Raw genomic sequence first — 19808 nt, 5'->3', positions numbered from 1 at the left:
ATGCCTCACAGGCGACAGGTGTCCCGGCGTCCCAGGACAGGAACCCGCTGGAGGGGAGACTGTGGCAGGAGGGAAGTCTCGTTCTGTCGCCACCCGCCAGCTCTGCCCGAAAAAAATCCCAGCGCGGCTCCGGCACGGCGGGCGGAAACTGGCTCAACCGCGGCGGGCTGGCCCCGGCAACAGGGGCCGGAGGCTGCCCGGGTCGGGGCGCAGGGCCTGGCGACCACTCTCGACAGTCCACAGCGAGTCGGGCCTCTCCATCTGCGGCCAGAGTCACTGCAGGACCTCAGCCAAGCCCCGGCTTGTTGTGATGGCGACGTCACTTCCGATTTCTGCTTTCGGTTTCCGGCCAAGAAGCGTTCGGCGTCGTTGTAGCCGAGAGAACTTCCAGGTATTTTCCCGCCGCTGTGCTGCGCGATCTTTACAGTCCCAGTAACTACAGAGAGAGCGTCATTTCTCCCACGGATCTGGGTCTATCGCCAGGCCTTGGCCTCGCGCTCTGGCCACGCCTCCTCCTCCACCATAGCCCCGCCCACAGGACCCGCCCCTGCGTCACCCAGGCTGCGTGCGTCTCGGGAGCCTGCGCCCTGACGTCACCTTCGTGCGACCCGACAGGCTCTCCTGTTGGCAGCGTGTTTCAGGGGTTTCTTAGAGTATCCACGTGATCTTCTGCATGTTCTCCTGCATAGTCAGGAAGAGGACTGGTGGGGTCCAAGAAATTCTCCTTGACGCTGGGGTGTCTCGGCGGACCGTCCGGGCCCACGGAGGTAAAGGGGGCTCCCAATGAAGGTACCCCAGACTCACATCGGGCCTTCCTTGCTATCTATCATGTTTCCTTGGGGCTTCCCGGTCTCCGCGGAGTGGCTAAAGCAACTCCTTAAGCAACCTCTCAGGATCCTCGCAATTTAGTTTCTGCCTAGATTTTCCTCCTCTACGGTCACTGTCCACTTCTACTGTCCTCCGTTATTAGTCCCTGGAGTAATCCACACCCTTTCAAAGTAGTAGGCAGATTTCCATCTCTGTCTTTGCTTATGTGGTTCTCTCAGTTTCAGGGCCCGCTCTTATTAAGTGGTTAATTGGTTTTAATATTAAAGGCCCAACTGAAATGCACCCTTGGAATGTTTCTGGTAGCCTCCCAGTTAAAGTCTCGTCTGAGCGTTCTGTTTTCTGTATATTACTTATAGCGTGCTTTTGGTATTCTGCCTTGTGATGTAGTAGTACCTAGTTTTCATTCAGTACCGGTTTTTTTTCAGGCTGTTAGCACTCTGATTGTTTTCTTCCTGTTCATTTTCACGTCACTTCTTGCGTCCGTGCTTTTGCACCGTCTTGCTTCCCCTCTCCTGCCTCTGATGCTGTTCGTCACTTTAATCTGGCAAACCACTGTAAAGTACTTCTTTCGAGGCAGTTATGTTCTCCATCGCCTGTATAGTTGACCCTTGAACACTGCGGTGAGGCAGCTTTCGGGGCCCCTACCTTCTTGGGAGGGATAACTTACAGTGGACTCTCCGTGTATGGGATTCCTCCTGGGCTCTACTTGTGCTTTCAACAAGCTGTAATTCTGTAGTACTGTGGTATTTACTGTTGAAAAAAAATCTGCTTCTAAGCAGACCCACACAATTCAAAACTGCTGTTCAAGGGTCAGCCGTGCTCTAGTGAGGGGCTAAGGCCCACAGACAGGCTAGATCTGGCCAACTGTCTGTTCTGGGGTCCTCAGTGAGCCATGTATTCTTTTTATAGATGAATGTTTGTGATTTGTTTAATGATGGATATGTGCTAAGTGGCTTCAGTTGTGTCTCACTCTCTGCCATCCTATGGACCTTAGAGCTCCCCAGGCTCCTCTGTCCATGGGGATTCTCCAGGCAAGAAGACTGGAGTGCGTTGCCATGCCCTCCTCTAGGGGATCTTTCCCACCCAGGGATCAAACCTGAGTCTCCTGCATCTCCTGAATTGACAGGCAGGTTCTTTACCACTTTGCCACTGGGGAAGCCCTATTTGATGACAGGACACATCATTCAAAGTCCATGAAACTTTCTCCCCCTTCTCCAAAGAGTCTCTTTCATTCATAAACAGAATATCATACTTACAGTTATTTGGGGGTAGCTTATTAGTAAAAAATTTGGAATTTTTTTCTTTCTTGGTATGTAAGTAACTACATAATATCCTCCATTTTGCCTGCTGGCCTACAAAGCCTAAAATATTTATTCTTTGGCCTTTTACAGAAAAACTCTGTGGACTTGTGCTTTATAGCAGTGTTTGCACCACCCATGGTTTTAATTTTGTTTCCCATATAACCCAGCGCAATGCTTCCTTTTGTTCCTTTCACAAATATTTCTTTGAAACTGAAGTGTTAGTTGCTCAGTCATGTCTGACTTTTTGTGATTCCATGGACTGTAGCCCACGAGGCTCCTCTGTCCATGGGATTCTCCAGGCAGGAACACTGGAGTGGGTATAGTCATTCCCTTCTCCGGGGGATCTTCCCAACCCAGGAATCGAACTCACGTCTCTTGCATTGCAGGCAGATTCTTTACTGTCTGAGCCAGGGAAGCCCCCACTGAGCAATTGTTTTTAGTCTTCCAGACATGAAATGTTCAGTTTTAGTTTGGCCCCTAGAGTCGTGTCTGACTCTTTGCCACCCCATGGACTGCAGCATGCCAAGCTTCCCTGTCCATCACCAACTTCCAGAGCCTGCTCAAACTGATGTCCATCGAGTCGGTGATGCCATCCAACCATCTCATCCTCTGTCATACCCTTCTCCTGCCTTCAGTCTTTTGCAGCATCAGGCTCTTTTCCAATGAGTCAGTTCTTTCCATCAGGTGGCCCAAGTATTGGAGTTTCAGTTTCAGCAGCAGTCCTTTCAATGAATATTCAGAACTGACTTCCTTTAGGACTGACTAGTTTTATCTCCTTGCAGTCCAAGGGACTCTCGAGTCTTTTCCAACACCACAGTTCAAAAGCATCAATTCTTGGGTGGTCAGCTTTCTTTATGGCCCAGCTGTCGCATCCATACATGACTACTGGAAAAACTATTGCTTTGACTAATGGGGAGAAAAGATCATTATGCTGCCATATGATTATGTGAATTGACAGAAATACAGTCGAGTAGGTTATAAAAGACAAGCTGGTAACCTAGCTAAGGACGTCAGAGGTTTCCTGGAGGATGTGGTTCTTGAATATTAAATGATAACATATTGAAAAGCAGAGACATTACTTTGCCAACAAAGGTCCATCTAGTCAAGGCTATGGTTTTTCCAGTGGTCATGTATGGATGTGAGAGTTGGACTGTGAAGAAAGCTGAGCGCCGAAGAATTGATGTGTTTGAACTGTGGTGTTGGAGAAGACTCTTGAGAGTCCCTAGGACTGCAAGGAGATCCAACCAGTCTATCCTAAAGTAGATCAATCCTGGGTGTTCTTTGGAGGGAATGATGCTAAAGCTGAAGCTCCAGTACTTTGGCTACCTCATGTGAAGAGTTGACTCATTGGAAAAGACCCTGATGCTGGGAGGGATTGAGGGCAGGAGGAAAAGGAAACAACAGAGGATGAGATGGCTGGATGGCATCACGGACTCTATGGACGTGAGTTTGAGTGAACTCTAGGAGTTAGTGATGGACAGGGAGGCCTGGCATGCTGCGATTCATGGGGTCACAAAGAGTTGGACACGACTGAGTGACTGAACTGAACTGAACTGAGGAGGTAGATAGAGATCTTTCTTGCCAGAGAGGACAGATGAAGACAGATACTGAGACAAGGAAGAGCATGGTGTGTTAAGTGAGGAAAAAGAAGTGAAGCTGGAAAGATAAGCAAGGGCAAGATTACAGAGGGCTTAATTCTGTTTGAAGGAGCTTGCACCTTCTTTTCTGGGCAGTTTTGGGCTTTGTAGCAAAAGCTAGATTTGCGTGGTAGTTCGGTAACTCTGACGGCTATTTGGAAGACAGAATCAGGGAAACCTTATATTGCACCATTTCAGTAGTTGAGAAGATGTGAATTAGGGCAGTCTAACTAGGTAGTATGGACATTATGGAGTTTAGAAAGATTTGGAAGGTAAAATCAGCAGCTCTTGCTAAATATTACATGTTAGAAGTGAGAAGGAACGACAAGACAGACTGATTCAAGATTCCTAGCTTGTGCCAATTACCAGCTGAAATGAAGAGTCTCAAGAGTATATGAAGGCTCTGACCATGTCTGTTTCACTCGCCATTGTACCCCAGTGCCTAAAACAGTGTGTTACTTTGTAAGTACTTCAGTGAACAGAAAAGTTTCCCTTTTTTAAATCATGAATTGCCATGTGTCCTCAAAGCCTTTAAAATATGTTGCACCTGTGTATTTTGGTGTTACTGATACAGTGTTTTCAGACTTTTGAGAATAGATGAGTTGCTCTACTGAATCATTCCTCTGTTGCAAATAAATGGTTTTGGAAAGACATTTCAGCTTAATTGCATGTCAGTTAAAAGTTTTAATTAGTTGTATGTCAGAAACCAGCACAACATTGTAAAACATTTAGGTAAAGTTATTGTAAAGATCCTATGGTATGTGAAGAAGTTTATGCAAAGAAACACTCTTGATGTTGTGAAAAGTTATTTTTTAAACCTTAGATTTAATAGAACAAATGTGGAATTATAAAAGCTTTAATTAATCTTTATTCTGTCACTTTAATTTAGAATTTCACTTCAGAATTGTTTTATTCTTGTTTTCTTTCTTATGTTTAAGCCTTTTAAAATTAACTTAATTTTAATCTTCTACATCAGAATAGTAGATTTTTATTTTAAGCTTTTAAATTTAGTTTTATTCTTCTACATTAAAATACCAGCTCTGCTTTCTTTTTGGCAGTGTTAGGCTTTCAGGAAGTCAGGTGCCTAGTGAAGTGAAGTCGCTCAGTCGTGTCCAACTCTTTGTGACCCCATGGACTGTAGCCTACCAGGCTTCTCTATCCATGGGATTTTCCAGGCAAGAGTACCAGAGTGGGGTGCCATTTCCTTCTCCATGGGATCTTCCCGACCCAGGAATCGAACCTGGGTCTCCTGCAATGTGGGCAGATGCTTTACTCTCTTGAGCCATCAGGGAAGCCCGAGGTCCCTAGACTGTGTTCTTACAGGTTAAATGTTGTCTTAAGTTTAATTTTAGGAAGCATTTGTAGTTGCAGTTTCATGTTAATATTTTTTGTTGTTAATAAATGAACGTTCCAAGCAAGTGTGTTTCTCTCTGCTTTGGCAACTGGATGGCTGAGCCAGATTTATTCCCAAGGGCTGTAAATTGGTCAGTGAGGTGTGGGAACATTTGTGTGTAGTCTCTGTGTATAACTGAGCAGATAGTTCACTCTGGTGGCCCTACCTGTTTTCTTCTTGTTTCCTTTAGATTGTCTCTTCTGTATTAACGTTAAATGGTTACTGATCACTGATCTGTAAGCTACCATACAACCTTTGGAAAAGACACAGAGTGAGAATCATAACTGTGTATAGGTTTATGAATAGTAGTAATGTGTATATAAAATATTTTTTTTCAGACATAAGACAGTCACTTTAATTACACCAGTTTCAAACTAGTTACCCTTGGATAACAGTGCAATTACATGAAAGTATGGCTGGTTATAAGCCTGTAGCAATCCAGACATATCCTGTACTTGGTGAAAAAATCACCCAAGATACACTGTACTGGAACAACTATAAGGTAAGTGTAGACAAAATTAAGGGGGTACTGTTTTGCACTTAATGCCAATTTCTCCAGCATTTGTTAGACTTTGGATATGCTAGTAAAGAGTTAATAACTAAAAATAATCTGTCAGTAGCTTATAGTTTGGGTGGAAAATTTGATGTCTGATTTTTTTTTCTTGAAGTTATATAAAAGTCCATATTCCCTAATCAGTTTAATAATACAGGTATCTAACACACGGTAGATGATTAATCAGTGCAAGTGAATTAAACTTTAGAATTTGAATCTCATATGAAAGAAGGTTTAAAAAAAATTTTTTTTCCTAATCTCAGGAGGAAGAGATGTAAAATGAATTCTGTGCCATCTGAAAGGCTAATTAAATGATTTTTCTTTATAAAAAAGATGATTGACTTAATAGAAAAATGGAAAGAGGTTGGGATTGGAAAGTTTATAGGAAAAGAAATTTAAGTGGCCAATAAATATACTAAAAGAGCTCCAACTTCACTCATAACTGAATAAATGCAAGTTGAAACAATAATTGGATAATTATTGAATAATAATTTAGATACCTTTTCATGTATAATGTTGGCACAAATGAAAAATTTTGATCATCATTGCTGCTTGAGGTAGGGAAAATTGGTGCAAACTTTTCAAAGGGCAATTCTGGCGTTATCTCTTAAGATAAAAATAACTTGTGGTCTTGTAAATTACACAGCTTGCAACTTAATCAGTGAATAAACTCTCCAAAATTTGTGTATGTTATCCTTATGTGTAAAGATGCTTGTTGAAGTATTATTTATAATATTAGAAATCTCAGAAAAACCTGTTTGTTAGTAGTGGGCTGGTAAAGTAAATTATGGTATATCTTACAATGGATGGTAAAGCTATTGCTCATATGAAAAGTTAGCTAAGATGTGTTAATGAAAAAAAGGCAAGGTACAAAGTAGCCTGCATGGTTGTAACTCTGTTAATACTCTATTATTTTTCATTAAGACACCTGTTCAGATCAAGGAGTTTGGTGCAGTGTCAAAAGTAGACTTTTCTTCCCAGCCTCCATATAACTATGCAGTCACAGCTTCTTCAAGGGTAAATGTCATGTTTTTCTTTTACGCCGTTTATATTTACTGCTGTTCTTGAGCCATCTAGTAAAATGCTCTGTTTTTTATCTTGTTGTAGATTCACATTTATGGCCGATACTCCCAAGAACCTATAAAAACCTTTTCCCGATTTAAAGACACAGCATACTGTGCTACTTTTCGACAGGATGGTAGACTCCTTGTGGCTGGCAGTGAAGATGGTGGTGTTCAGCTTTTTGATATAAGTGGGAGGGCTCCCCTCAGGCAGTTTGAAGGCCATACTAAGTAAGAGACACTTGTTGTTTTGTTTTTAATTGAAGTATACTTAGCATACATTCTGTTAGTTTCAGATGCACAGCGTAATGCTTCCGTATTTGTGTATATTGTGTAGTGATCGTCACAATAAACTGGTTAATGTCTGTCACCATGCAGTTACAGAGAGTTGTTTTCTGTACTTTTGTTTTGTTGTAAGTTCAGTTGGTTTTACAGGCTTTGGAAGAGAGTTCTGTGACGATTCTTTACCTTTATGGACTTTATTTCCTGGTTGTTCTAAGACAGAGTGCATAACCTGGTTCAGTCCTGTGGTCCATTTTGATGGGGCTCATGAATGCCCTAGAATTTTTTGTGACATTTTAGGAAATGTGTGTTTCTCTGTGTAGACGTCCTATAGCTTTCTTCTCAGTGAGTTTTGTGACCCCATTGAGGTTCTAAAGGCAACCTCACAGCTGTTATGGAGAACTCAAGAGGCCTGGATTATATTAGAGTTTGCTTTTTGAAATCAAGTTGGAAGGTGGGATTTTTTTTTCTACTTGTATTTGGTGTTTTGCTTCTTAAAAATTAAACAGCTGAAGGCAATTTTATAACTTTGTTTCAGGATTACCAATGTCATCACTGAATTTAAATCTCAAAAGTGTTTTTTATAGTATATTATCAGGATAGTCTTAGCTCATCAGTGAAATGTTTTAAGTATAGCAAATTCATGGAACATGATCCTGCTTAGTGTCAAGTCTCCTTAGAATTTTTTAAGAACTACCCATTTTTAAATTTTTTAAAGTAACTTTGTGCCAACATTTAGAACATTTAACTTTCCACTGAGCAGCAAAGTAGAAATGTTAACATATCAGAAAATATAATTTTAAGGCTGTTGTTCAGTATTTTTATTAACTTCATAGTTAGTACAAGGGATATATACATTTTAAATTGGCTTGAGGATAAACATGTTTTAAAGATTTTTTAAGATTTTCTTTTTCTCTCATGATTTCTCTCTACAATTACTTACTGGAAATGAGCTGATTTTCTTGTTATTTAGGATGTTAGAAGATAGCAGAAATAATTTGTCTTGCTTTTTGATATATTGATTCTTGATTTTTCAGAGCAGTTCATTCAGTAGATTTTACAGCTGACAAATATCATGTGGTTTCTGGGGCTGATGATTATACAGTTAAATTATGGGACATTCCAAACTCCAAAGAAATTCTGACATTCAAAGAACATTCTGATTATGTGAGGTGTGGATGTGCTAGCAAACTGAACCCAGATCTCTTTGTCACAGGTTAGTGAAATCTTTTTCTTCCCTCTTGAAGTTGGTAATTTTATTGATATACTTGGATGTTGTTTTGGGATTCTTTTTCAAAGAGATATGTATGTATTTATCCTGTTGTTTTCTTTTCTTTTTCTTCTTTGGGGGATTGTTCTTAGTGGTGTTCCACATGTGATTTGAAACATCGTGCTCTGATTTTCAGAGCTCCCCCAGTGGTCAGGAAGCAGAGATGATGCAGTCCAGTCGTCATGGGCGTCTGTGTCAGACTCCCAGATGACTCAATCGTCTGAAGGCAGGAATAGTGTAAGGTTCCATGTAGGTTAGTGTTTCAGAAACAGACAGTGGTAACAGATGGTTTAGAAGTACTGTATCTTCTTGAGTATACATATGTCTTTAAAATTTCATCTAAGCCTTTTTTCCTTTTAAAAGTTTTGTTTGAATAAGCACACACACACGCACATTTTTGTTTTAGGGTCATATGATCATACTGTGAAGATGTTTGATGCACGAACAAACCAGAGTGTTATCTCTGTTGAGCATGGACAGCCAGTGGAGAGTGTCCTGCTTTTTCCCTCTGGAGGTCTTCTGGTATCAGCAGGTATTTCTTTTAAAAATTGCTTCACCAATATTGTTTGTCTCAAGTCAGGTATTTCTTTGTCAGTGTGCACTTGAATTGCACATTTAGTTTTTTGCTCAGACAGGTGAGAAGTGGGATAGGCAAGCAGTTTTTATTTACTGAGTACCTTCTATGAACCAGGCACTGTGCTTTTATAGACGTATTCTCTCCAGTCCCCTACTGCTGCTGCTAAGTCACTTTGGTCATGTCCGACTCTGTGCGACCCCGTATACAGCAGCCCAGCAGGCTCCCCCGTCCCTGGGATTCTCCAGGCAAGAACACTGGATTGGGTTGCCATTTCCTTCTCCAATGCATGAAAGTGAAAAGTGAAAGTGAGGTCGCTCCGTTGTGTCCGACTCTTAGTGACCCCATGGACTGCAGCCTACCAGGCTCCTCTGCCCATGGGATTTTCCAGGCAAGAGTACTGGAGTGGGGTGCCATTGCCTTCTGCTGCTGCTGCTGCTAAGTCACTTCAGTTGTGTCCGACTCTGTGTGACCCCATAGACGGCAGCCCACCAGGCTCTCTGTCCCTGGGATTCTTCAGGCAAGAACACTGGAGTGGGTTGGCCATTGCCTTCTAGATGTGCTCAAAAGATAGTTTTCTCTGTTTTACAAAATAAAGAGAAAGTTTTAAGTAATTTGTCCAAGAAAAAGTGGTAAGTAGCAAATCAGCAATCTCAGAATTTGAGAGCCCGTGTTGTGTACTTACCCAGAAACCCAGGTCGGACTCCTGCCGTTGTTCCTACATATGAGATCTGTAGCTGCTTTTGAAAACACAGGTTCTTTCAGATCTAGAATTAGGCTTCTCTCTTTTTACGTGACTCTTGATTGAAATGGCCTTACCCAGCAAAGAGCTGATAGTGCTGGAGGAGGAGATAATGTGGCTCAGAGTGGCCTCAGTGTATTTTTTGTCAAGTTGAAACTAAGGTGTTTTTTTCATTATTGTTCATAGTGCATTTTCAGATTTATAATGGAAGTAGTAAATTGGCTTTTTTCATTTGTTAAGTCAAAATTCATGTGTTGGCATTAGAAGAATACATAGGTAGTGTATAGCTTTGCTTTGTTTTTTTGCTTAATTCTAAAATCCAAATAGAAGTTATCCCATTTTATACTCTTTTCCTCATACCTATTTGAATTCAAAATGAGTTGATAATATTGTCAGAGTTTCTATTTTTCTTGCTGTTATTTTGAGAAATGGAAGTACGTACAAGATGAACAGGGAGAATGGAGGTCTGTGTGCCAGTCTCCGTCTGTCGCTATTGATTGTGTGACCTTGGGCAGTCCCTTAAGCAATATAGATAGACCTTGAAAATGAGAGGTCTGTCTGACCACTGGGCGAGGTCAGTGGTTTCGAACTGTGGTCTCTTTCATGAGCTGCTGCCCGTGGGGAGACAGGGCAGGCCCTTTTCACAGTCAGGGTGGGTAAGAACGTTGTCCCCACCAACCCCAGCTTCCTTGTCCCCTCCCACCCCTAGCTCTCCAGCCTCTTTTTCTGTTTTACCTTCTGGACTTTTGCTTAATACTTAATTGAAAGAAAAGATGCCAATTAAAAAATTTTTTTAAACCATTGGATTAAATTGCTTTTAAGAATGCTTCCAGTTCTTAGAGTAAAAGTTACAGAGAAGTTTTTCAGTTTTGTTGGGATTCACAGAATTTTTAGGAAACGATATCTTCGTTATTCTTTCCCATTTTTGTACAAAATTCCTTTGAGGAATGATTTTATGGTGGTTTTCAGTTGTTTTCCAAATTAAACTAATGATTATTTCTTTCTGTAGGAGGTCGGTATGTTAAAGTCTGGGACATGCTCAAAGGAGGACAGTTGCTAGTGTCTTTGAAAAATCATCATAAAACTGTGACATGTTTATGTCTCAGCAGCTCTGGACAGAGGTTACTCTCTGGCTCACTGGATAGGTTAGCATTTTAATTTTCTTTCTTAATCATTCTTAGTGTCCTTATGTTTACTGCCTGAAGAAATGTTATTTCTGCACAACTTGTGATAGCATTAACATGCTGCCAAATGATTTCCATGAAAAAATCTGTTGAGTTGAAAATAGTTTTGACCTTTCATTTATACCTAGCAAACTTATTTTCTCCCTTGATGTAATTTTTTGCTTTAATTTCTATACTTCCGGAATTTATTGAATCATTTGAGTATTCTTTTAAAATAATTTGTTATTCTGTAGTTTTCTTTTAAAATCATTATTGTATATTTTGAAATACTTATGAGTCTGTGTATATATATGCTAGCTTATATTCTTTAAAATTTAAAACTTTATATAAAAATTTCTATGTGTTAATGTCTGAAAATTACATATTTCTAAATATTACTATTTTCAGTAGGCATTAGTGTTTCACTAGTTAATGTTCTAGAACAGTGCCGTACAACAGAAGCACAGTCTGCGTTACATATGTAGTTTTCAGTTTTGCCAGCCATGTTTAAAAGGTAAAATTAATAATATATTAACTCTAAAATATTATTTTAGTATGTAATCAGCATAAAATTATTAATGATAGACCAGAAACAAGTTCAGCCTCATATATGTGCCCGATGATATTTTATGACTTAAGTGAAATATAGTTGTATTTAATAGAAAAATATTTTTATACTGCCTCAATTTTAAAATTAACTAAAATTCACTTCTTTTTCAGTGTCCACATTTTAAGTGCTCATGAGCCACCTGTGGCTAGAGCGATGACCCAGTTCTAGAGTTTACTTTCATTTATCTGTTGTTGCTCCTTTTATTTCCATATTTCTTTTTTCACTGTTATGTAAAGCCTTGGTTTTTCAGCATATTTATTAAAAAGTATACATATTTTAAAAGCTAGAAAATACTTCTGATACAGAGGAACTTACCATGTAAATATAAAGCAAATTCCCTGCAGTAGTATTACTAGACAGTTTGGGACTTGATTTTTAGATGTGTCCCTTCAAAAGCTCTTGGTAAGTTAGCTCTGTTCATTGTAGTTCTCAACCCAGAGTGCCTTTTGTCCCTCAGGGGCTGTTCGCACTCTCTGTGGACGTTTTCGGTTATTGTCACAACCTGGGGTTAGAGTGTTCTTGGTATGTAGGGAGAGGAGGTCACAGATGCTACTGAAGATCCTGCAGTGCACAGGACAGCCACCATTGCAAAGAAGTATCCTGCCCGCAGTGTCAGTAATGATGAGTGAAGCTGAGAAACCCTGTTCTTTTGGCTTCGATGGACTTTGATGCTGTTTCTTTAGTTTTGAGTTTCATCTTCAGGAGACAGTGATCTATCCCTCTGGTGGCTGGTTGAAGCCTTTATGCACACAATAAAAAAGAGTTCCTTTTTTTTTTTTAATTTATTTATTTTAACTGGAGGCTAATTACTTTACAATATTGTATTGGTTTTGCCATACATCAACATGAATCCGCCACGGGTGTACGTTTTTAAAAGAGATTCAGTGATAAATTACTTTGTAACTAATATTACTAATCATTTTTCTTCATTGTTGTATGTTTTACTATTCATATATTGAATTTTAAAAAATAGTAATTTTTTATACTCATTTCTAAGATGCTTTGTGACAAAGCTCTTTTTTTTTCTTTTTTGTTTAGGAAGGTGAAGGTGTACAGCACAACTTCCTACAAAGTAGTCCACAGTTTTGATTATACAGCTTCGATTCTGAGTCTTGCACTTGCAGTAAGTATACTTTTAGCTCCTTAAAAAAAAAACAAAAAAACTTTGACTAACGTTGTCTGTTAAATGAAACTAACAAAGTATTAGAGTTTGTCTTTGCATTTGAATAAGTATTATTTTCTTCTTGTCACATTAGATAATTGGGTTAAGACAATTGCTGGAATATATGAGTTGTCTCAATAACTAAGCGTGAATTCAGATTTAGGTCCTACTCATTGCACAACTCAAACTAACTGTAGTGTTGTGTAGGCATTGTTAACACTAAGGGCAGGACCTGGAAAGTAGATAAATCTGTCTTCAGCACATTTACCTAAGGGGTAAACACTCCAAAAAGTCAGGTTGGCTCTCTAAGCCAAAAAACAAAAGGGCGGGTCGGGGGGCGGGTAGACAAAGGAGCAACAAAATGAAATGTCTCCTTTTCTTAGGTAACTGCTCTTTCTGGAGTGTTTAGTGTCAAGTTTCATGAGCTATTGAGGGGGAGGAATAGGTTTGAACACCTTGCACTGCTGAACTGGGAGTGGGAAAGAAGTTGTAAAACGTTTTCTTGACAAGATGTTGGAAAGTCGTGCCACCACTGGGGCTCCCTGGTGGCGCTAGTGGGAAAGAACGCACCTGCCAGCGCAGGAGATGTGGGTTCAGTCCCTGGGCTGGGAAGATGCCCTGGAGGAGGGCAGGGCAACCCACTCCAGTTTTCTTGCCAGGAGAATCCTGTGGACAGAGAAACCTGGTCAGCTATAGTCTATAGGGTCATAAAAGAGTTGGACATGACTAAAGCCACTTAGCACGGGTCCACACACGCGTGCTACCACATCATTCTTTTTCTAGGGAGAGGGTATGTGGAAAAACTATTTTGGAAATATTTCTTAAGATGTTATTAACTGTGTATTGTTATACCAACTGGCAGTGATAATTTCCAAGTATAATTAAAAAAGTGAAAATTTCTCAGTGGTGTCTGACTCTTTGCGACCCCATGAACTATACAGTCCGTGGAATTCTCCGGGCCAGATTACTGCAGTGGTAGCCTTTCCCTTCTCCAGGGGATCTTCCCAACCCAGGGAAAGAACTCAGGTCTCCCTCATTGCAGGTGGATTCTTTACCAGCTGAGCCACAAAGGGGAAGCCTGAGAATACTGGACTGGATAGCCTATCTCTTCTCCAGCAGATCCTATCAAACAGTAGTATCTTAGAGGAATAAAATGATTTTACTTTAACTTTTCACATAGGTCAGTCACTGTTAGGCAGGGAATCAGTATCCTAATGGAACTCTTGATCAAAGTACGGACAAGTAGCAAGCCCATTATAAATGGTATTTGGAAGAACAAGCAAGATGAATTATGAGTTCCTAATACACTAACTTACTTTTCTGATTGCTCTTAGCATGAAGATGAGACAATAGTTGTAGGAATGACCAATGGAATACTGAGTGTTAAACATCGGAAATCTGAAGCAAAGAAGGATTCGGTGCCCAGGAGAAGGCGGCCTGCATATCGAACTTTTATTAAGGGAAAAAATTATATGAAACAACAGGTATTTGTATATTTCATATGTATATTTCTTAAAGATGAAAGTTGTTAGAATAGCCAGCTTCATCCCTGCACATTACTGAAAAAGTGTAGTTCACCTGGCAGTTAGCTTCATTTTTAACTTGATTTTACTTTTCTCTATGTCATATTTATCTCCAGATTGCTAGATTGGGGACATTAAATTAATAAGTAATGGGGATGTAACTGTCCAGTTTTCCTAAAACGATTTGTTGAAGAAACTGTCTAATGATACTTCTTAATGCCCTGAATCTTGGCAGCATTACTGTGCTCAGAACAGTGTCTTTCACATACTGTCTGGTTTGATCTTCTAAATCACCCTGAGAAAGAATAATATCTCCATTTGACATCTGAGAAGATGGAGATAGAAAGAAGTTATGATTGATCCAGGATTTCTTTATTGGGACCAGGCGGTTGCTCAGATTCTTGTTTTCTCTTTCTACTCAGTGACTGCTTGCTGTGTAACGAGAGTTGCAGCGAGCAGTGTCTGCCCAGGATGGAGATGTTGTGTGTGGATCCTAAGTTAAAATCACAGGCCACTAAGAACATGGTCATGTGGCAGATTGTTGTGTTTTCATTTGATTGACTTCATGGGCTTATGACCCTTATTTATGATAGGGTTCAAGGACACTGTGGAACTATGATTATTTTGAATGAAACTCTATTTGGATATTGATTTTTCTTTATAAATTTGCTTTTCAATGCAGGATGACATTTTGATCAACAGACCATTAAAGAAACATCTAGAATTGTATGACAGGGATCTGAAAAACTTCCGGATCTCTAAGGCACTTGACAGAGTCCTTGAGGTGAGTTAGTAACGTGTGTGCGCTTTTTCTTTTTGTAAAAATTTTTTTTTAGAGCAGCTTTAGGTTCAGAGCATAATTGAGGGGAAGGTACAGAGCTTCCCCATCTGCCATCTGCCCCACACATGCATAGCCTGTATGTTTGTTGCAACTGATGAACCTACAAGGACATTATTTTTTATTTTTACAACTCATTTTTAGCTGCACTGGGTCTTTGTTGCTGTGTGGGCTTTCTTTAGTTGTGGCAAGTGAGGTCTTCTCTCTAGTTACAGTTCACGGGAGTGTCCTGGTGGCTTCTTTTGTTATGGAGCATGGACTCTAGCCTTGATGTACTTCTTTCCCAGTTTGGAACCAGTCGGATCACCTCATGGCAAATAGGTGGGGAAACAGTGGAAACAGTGACAGACTTTATTTTCTTGGGCTCCAAAATCACTGCAGATGGTGACTGCAACCATGAAATGAAAAAGACACTTGGTTCTTTGAGGAAAAGCTATGACCAACCTAGACAGCATATTAAAAAGCAGAGACATTACTTTGCAGACAAAGGTCCATCTAGTCAAAGCTGTGATTTTTCCAATAGCCATGTATGGATGTGAGAGTTGGACTATAAAGAAAGCTGAGCGCCGAAGAATTGATGTTTTTGAAGTGTGGTGTTGGAGGGCCCCTTGGACTGCAAGGAGATCCAACCAGTCAGTCCTAAAGGAAATCAGTCCTGAATATTCATTGGAAGGACTGATGCTGAAGCTGAAGCTCTCCAATCCTTTGGCCGCTTGATTCGAAGAACTAAGTCATCTAAAAAGACCCTGATGCTGGGAAAGATTGAGATGGTTGGATAGCATCATGTTCAATGGACATGAGTTGGAGCAAGCTCCTGGAGTTGGTGATGGACAGGGAAGCCTGGTGTGCTACAGTCCATGGGGTTGCAAAAAGCTGGACACAGCTGAGCAGCTGAACTGATGAACTTGAAAGTGCCGGGCTTCAGTAGTGGCAGTGCATGGGCTTAGTTGCCCTGTGGCATGTGAAATCATCCCAGACCAGGGATTGAATACAGGTTTCCTGCACTGGCAGGCAAATTCTTAGCCACTGGGCCACCAGGGAATTCTGGAGCTTAAAATTTTTTTATTTTAAACTTTTTATTTTGTATTGGGGTATAGCCAGTTAACAGTGTTGTGATAGTTTCAGGTAGACAGTGAAGGGACTGTTCATGTATTCATTCAGCTGTAAATGTATCCATTCAGCTATAAATGTATCCATTCTTTCCCAAGCTCCCCTCCCTTCCAGGCTGCCATATAACATTGAGTTTATTTTTAAAAGAATTATTTTGTTTCTTGCCATGACTCAAAATTGGGAAGGAAAAAAACCCATTTAAATTTGGTAATTATTAATGAGTACTAAGACTGATTCTTTTCTTGTGCTGCTCATGTTGACTCTGAAAAATTTTCTAGCCCACTTGTACGATAAAGACACCTGAGGTTACAGTTTCCATCATAAAGGAGCTAAATCGAAGAGGAGTCCTTGCAAATGCCCTTGCAGGTCGAGATGAAAAGGAAATCAGTCGTGTTCTTAATTTTTTGATAAGGTATGTTTTCTGTCTCTGAAATGCATGTATTTTGCATCTGAAATTTTATCTCCAAATTTACTTTTAGTTTGAGCTTTGTAGAGAACTGACAGAACAGTTTAGTAAATCTGTGTTAAGGATTTTTTAAAAGTTTGCAGGTTTCTGTAAACAGATTTTTTGCTTCGTAGGAATCTGTCTCAGCCAAGATTTGCCCCTGTTTTGATTAATGCTGCTGAAATAATTATTGGTAAGTAGTTGCTAAAATTCTAGCATACTTGAAGAAGTAGAGGTGTCAGATAATGAAATCAAATAGATTGAAATACCTTGTCTTTATGAAGTCTCCAGTAAAGATTTCATGGAGAAAACAATAATAGTGAATCAGTGCATTTTAAAGTAGGGTAAAATGTTTACAATGGATTGGCTTTCAATTGCTGGCACTAGGGTTATTACAATTTAAAAAGTTTTTTTCTTTAAATACCTACAATGACCGTGACTAATTTTTAATGAGAAAATGAAAAATAAGTCAGAATTATTTCTCTATGAAATACATTTATTCAGATGGATTGTTTATGTAAAGCATAAATTGTACAAGTACAGAGTTTTTGGTGTTTTTTATATTTAATATTTTTATACTTTTTCTAAATTCTGCTGTTCATGTTTTGTTTAGAAAGATGTTTATAGTTAATGTTTCCTCTCTTTCTAGATATATATCTTCCTGTGATTGGTCAGTCACCTGTAGTTGATAAAAAGTTTTTGGTACTTCAAGGACTTGTAGAAAAGGAGATTGATTACCAGCGAGAACTACTGGAAACCTTGGGGATGATGGATATGCTTTTTGCTACCATGACAAGGAAAGAAAGCACTTCTGTGTTGCAGCATAATACATCTGATGGATTTCTAGAGAACAATAAGATTGAATCGTAGTGTCTGCTTAATAGGAAACGTAAGAACTCCTAACATGAAATAGAGGTGATGCTATTAACTACTGGGAAGAGAATCTCTTTGATACATTAAAAAAATCTATTTGCAGAAGCAATTTTATAGCAGAGACTGGAATAACTATGCTTGGAAAATAAGAAACTTTTTAAACATGGTTTTCCATGTTCTGTTTTGAATTATTTCATGGCATCTTCAGCCAGAAGAGATCTCAGTTTTGGTCATAGTGTATGTCCATCTTGGACAGGTCGATATTAATTTTAATATAGCTGAGTTCTGTTTCAACGTTTGAGTAGACACTCAGAACTCTGGAGAGGGTTCAGACTTAAGAATCCTGCCAGAGGAACAGGGCTTTATTTTTTCCTTCTGTCGTGGAAAAACAAGAAAACAAATGGCAACAACCAGTGAATTCTCTAATCAGTGCACTTGGGGTCCCCAGGCTCCAGCTGAATGTGGCCCCTTTCCTTGCTGTCGTCATTTGCCCCAGGTCACAAGTGCCACCTCAGCTGGTAATTGGGCTGCATCTGTTCCCGGTGTGGCAGCTTAGTGGCCAGCTCCGAATGCTTGACACGACTTTGACATGTATTCAGAGAGTGTGATGAGGCAGATTTGATAGCTAGAAATTGTGCTCACCAGCCTGTGTGTTCTTTTTCTTCCCGTAATCTTGACTGCTGCTCAGGACAGGGCCTGCAGGTAAGCCTTCGGGACCATATTTATCCTCTTCCCCTCACTATGCAGCCTTTCTACCAGCTTTTCAGCTTGTTTCAGGTCAGGGGAATGATAAAATTTGCCATTTCTCTTGTGACCAATAGCCTTTCAGCCTTCTTATATGTATATTTGGAGCTTATCTTGCTGCTACCTACCTCTGAAAACCATTTTCTTTGGCCTGTATTTAGGTTATTTTTCCCTCCTCTATTCTTAACATCATTTTGTGTTTCAGAACCCCTTGTATTTTTAATGTTTTTTTAAGTTCAACGTAAATCACATATTTTATAAAGAGACTCTTATTTTCTTCTTGACTTTCTGGGATGTATCAATTCCTGATGGAGAGTCACTGACTATTCATTTCTAGCACGCTGATTTTACACTTGGTCCCTTTTCCACCTTTTGTAAAGAAATATGTCTTAGGCTAGAAGAGTCCTTAATTAAAGGAAGATTTGTAATTGCAATCGCCTCTTAAATTCACTTCCAGTTCTGTGAATTTATATGTGTATTTTTAAAGCAGAAAGAAGTATTCCCATGTTCTGATAAGGATGTATGCTCAAACAGAGAGTCTGGTTTTCCCTTCATGAATTGATTTAAGCCATTATGAAGCCCAGTGGCTTATAAGAAACCAAGAATTTCCTTCCTTGAGTAATTATGAGATTAGTCAAGATCAGAAGCTGTGTCTTTATGTTGCTGCTGCTAAGTCGCTTCAGTCGTGTCCGACTCTGTGCGACCCCATAGATGGCAGCCCATCAGGCTCCACCGTCCCTGGGATTCTCCAGGCAAGGACACTGGAGTGGGTTGCCATTTCCTTCTCCAATGCGTGAAAGTGAAAAGTGAAAGTGAAGTTGCTCAGTAAAAATTTATAAGTTATTTTTTAAATTTCATAAATACACTGATAAATGGGATACTAGTAAAGCTGAAAGGTTGAGGTTCTTCCAGAAAAGCTAGTTAAGACGAGTTTTTTGACAAGGATTTTCTCATAGATTATTTGATCTGGTTCTTACCACAACCATCCAGGGTTGGTATTCTCATTTATCATTGAATTCACCCTTGAATTTCCCAAGCTTGAGTTCCTAATCCCAGCACTGTGAACTGGCCTCCTTGCTGGGGCCAAAACCACTCACTCCCTTTAACACAACTTCACCAGAGTGCTGCCATTTTTCAGATGAGATATGTAATAATTATAAATTTTCAAAAAGGCTAGGAAACAATTCTCATAGCCATCAATAGTTCAGTGTTGAGTTCATGAATAGGTTTTAAAGTTTGGGACAAACTGTAGTATTTGCTATTTGAAGTACTATTTGTAATTGGCATATTACAATGTAACATTGGCCTTCATTTCCAGCTTAAAACGCCTAAAAATGCCTAACAGGTTTTTAGATTTGTGAATTTTAGTTGAAATGTATTTTTAAGATGTTACTAAACCTGCAGAAATATTGAAGTATTTCAGAGAGCTTATTCACTGCACATTTAATTTATTTTATTTATAAAAGTTACAAACTGTGGAAAGTTTTGCTTGTTGGGTCAAATGCTTGTTGCTTCAAATGCTTGTTGATTTGAAGTGCTATTTACAAGAAAATCAAATACCTTCAATGTATGAATGCCATTAAGTTGTTTAAAGGACTCTGGAGTATAAGTAAGTTTGTTTAAAGAAATTTAGTCTGTTCGACTTGAATCAGCTCTATCAAACATTAATTAAAAGCCTCATTTAAAATGATTGTTAAAA

At 39.5% G+C, this 19808-nt stretch overlaps 2 protein-coding genes across 4 annotated transcripts in view; one reads left to right on the top strand and one right to left on the bottom strand.

The window, feature by feature from the left end:
- Positions 1-567, bottom strand: part of ANKRA2 (ankyrin repeat family A member 2) — a 10660-nt gene extending 10093 nt beyond the window's left edge. Inside the window, exon 1 of one of the 2 annotated variants that reach the window (XM_069556189.1) lies at positions 10-567. The gene's annotated coding sequence lies outside the window, so the exon portion shown is untranslated. The remainder of the gene's footprint in view (positions 1-9) is intronic. The other variant, XM_069556190.1, reaches the window with a different exon arrangement.
- UTP15 (UTP15 small subunit processome component) lies at positions 40-19808 on the top strand. Of its 2 annotated transcripts, none has more exons than XM_069556186.1 (13): positions 40-767; positions 5498-5661; positions 6637-6729; positions 6820-7004; positions 8093-8271; positions 8732-8857; positions 10651-10786; positions 12453-12537; positions 13911-14060; positions 14782-14883; positions 16326-16459; positions 16627-16685; positions 17142-19808. In XM_069556186.1, exons 2-13 carry the CDS (start codon positions 5572-5574, stop codon positions 17360-17362), a joined length of 1560 nt encoding a protein of 519 aa, XP_069412287.1. In that variant the 5' UTR covers positions 40-767; positions 5498-5571; the 3' UTR covers positions 17363-19808. The 2 variants fall into 2 exon arrangements, with proteins under 2 accessions (XP_069412287.1, XP_069412288.1); XM_069556187.1 differs by having other exon boundaries at positions 606-789.

Source organism: Ovis canadensis, chromosome 16, assembly GCF_042477335.2.
Source record: "Ovis canadensis isolate MfBH-ARS-UI-01 breed Bighorn chromosome 16, ARS-UI_OviCan_v2, whole genome shotgun sequence".
Taxonomy (NCBI): Eukaryota; Metazoa; Chordata; class Mammalia; order Artiodactyla; family Bovidae; genus Ovis; species Ovis canadensis.
This window is presented reverse-complemented; position numbering and strand designations above follow the sequence as displayed.

Excerpts from the sequence above, each read along its gene's own strand:
- UTP15 (XM_069556186.1), top strand. The coding sequence starts at position 5,572 with ATGGCTGGTTATAAGCCTGTAGCAATCCAGACATATCCTGTACTTGGT. Across the intron at positions 7,005-8,092 it reads CAGTTTGAAGGCCATACTAA|AGCAGTTCATTCAGTAGATT; the intron begins GTAAGAGACACT and ends TTGATTTTTCAG. Across the intron at positions 16,460-16,626 it reads GTTCTTAATTTTTTGATAAG|GAATCTGTCTCAGCCAAGAT; the intron begins GTATGTTTTCTG and ends TTTGCTTCGTAG.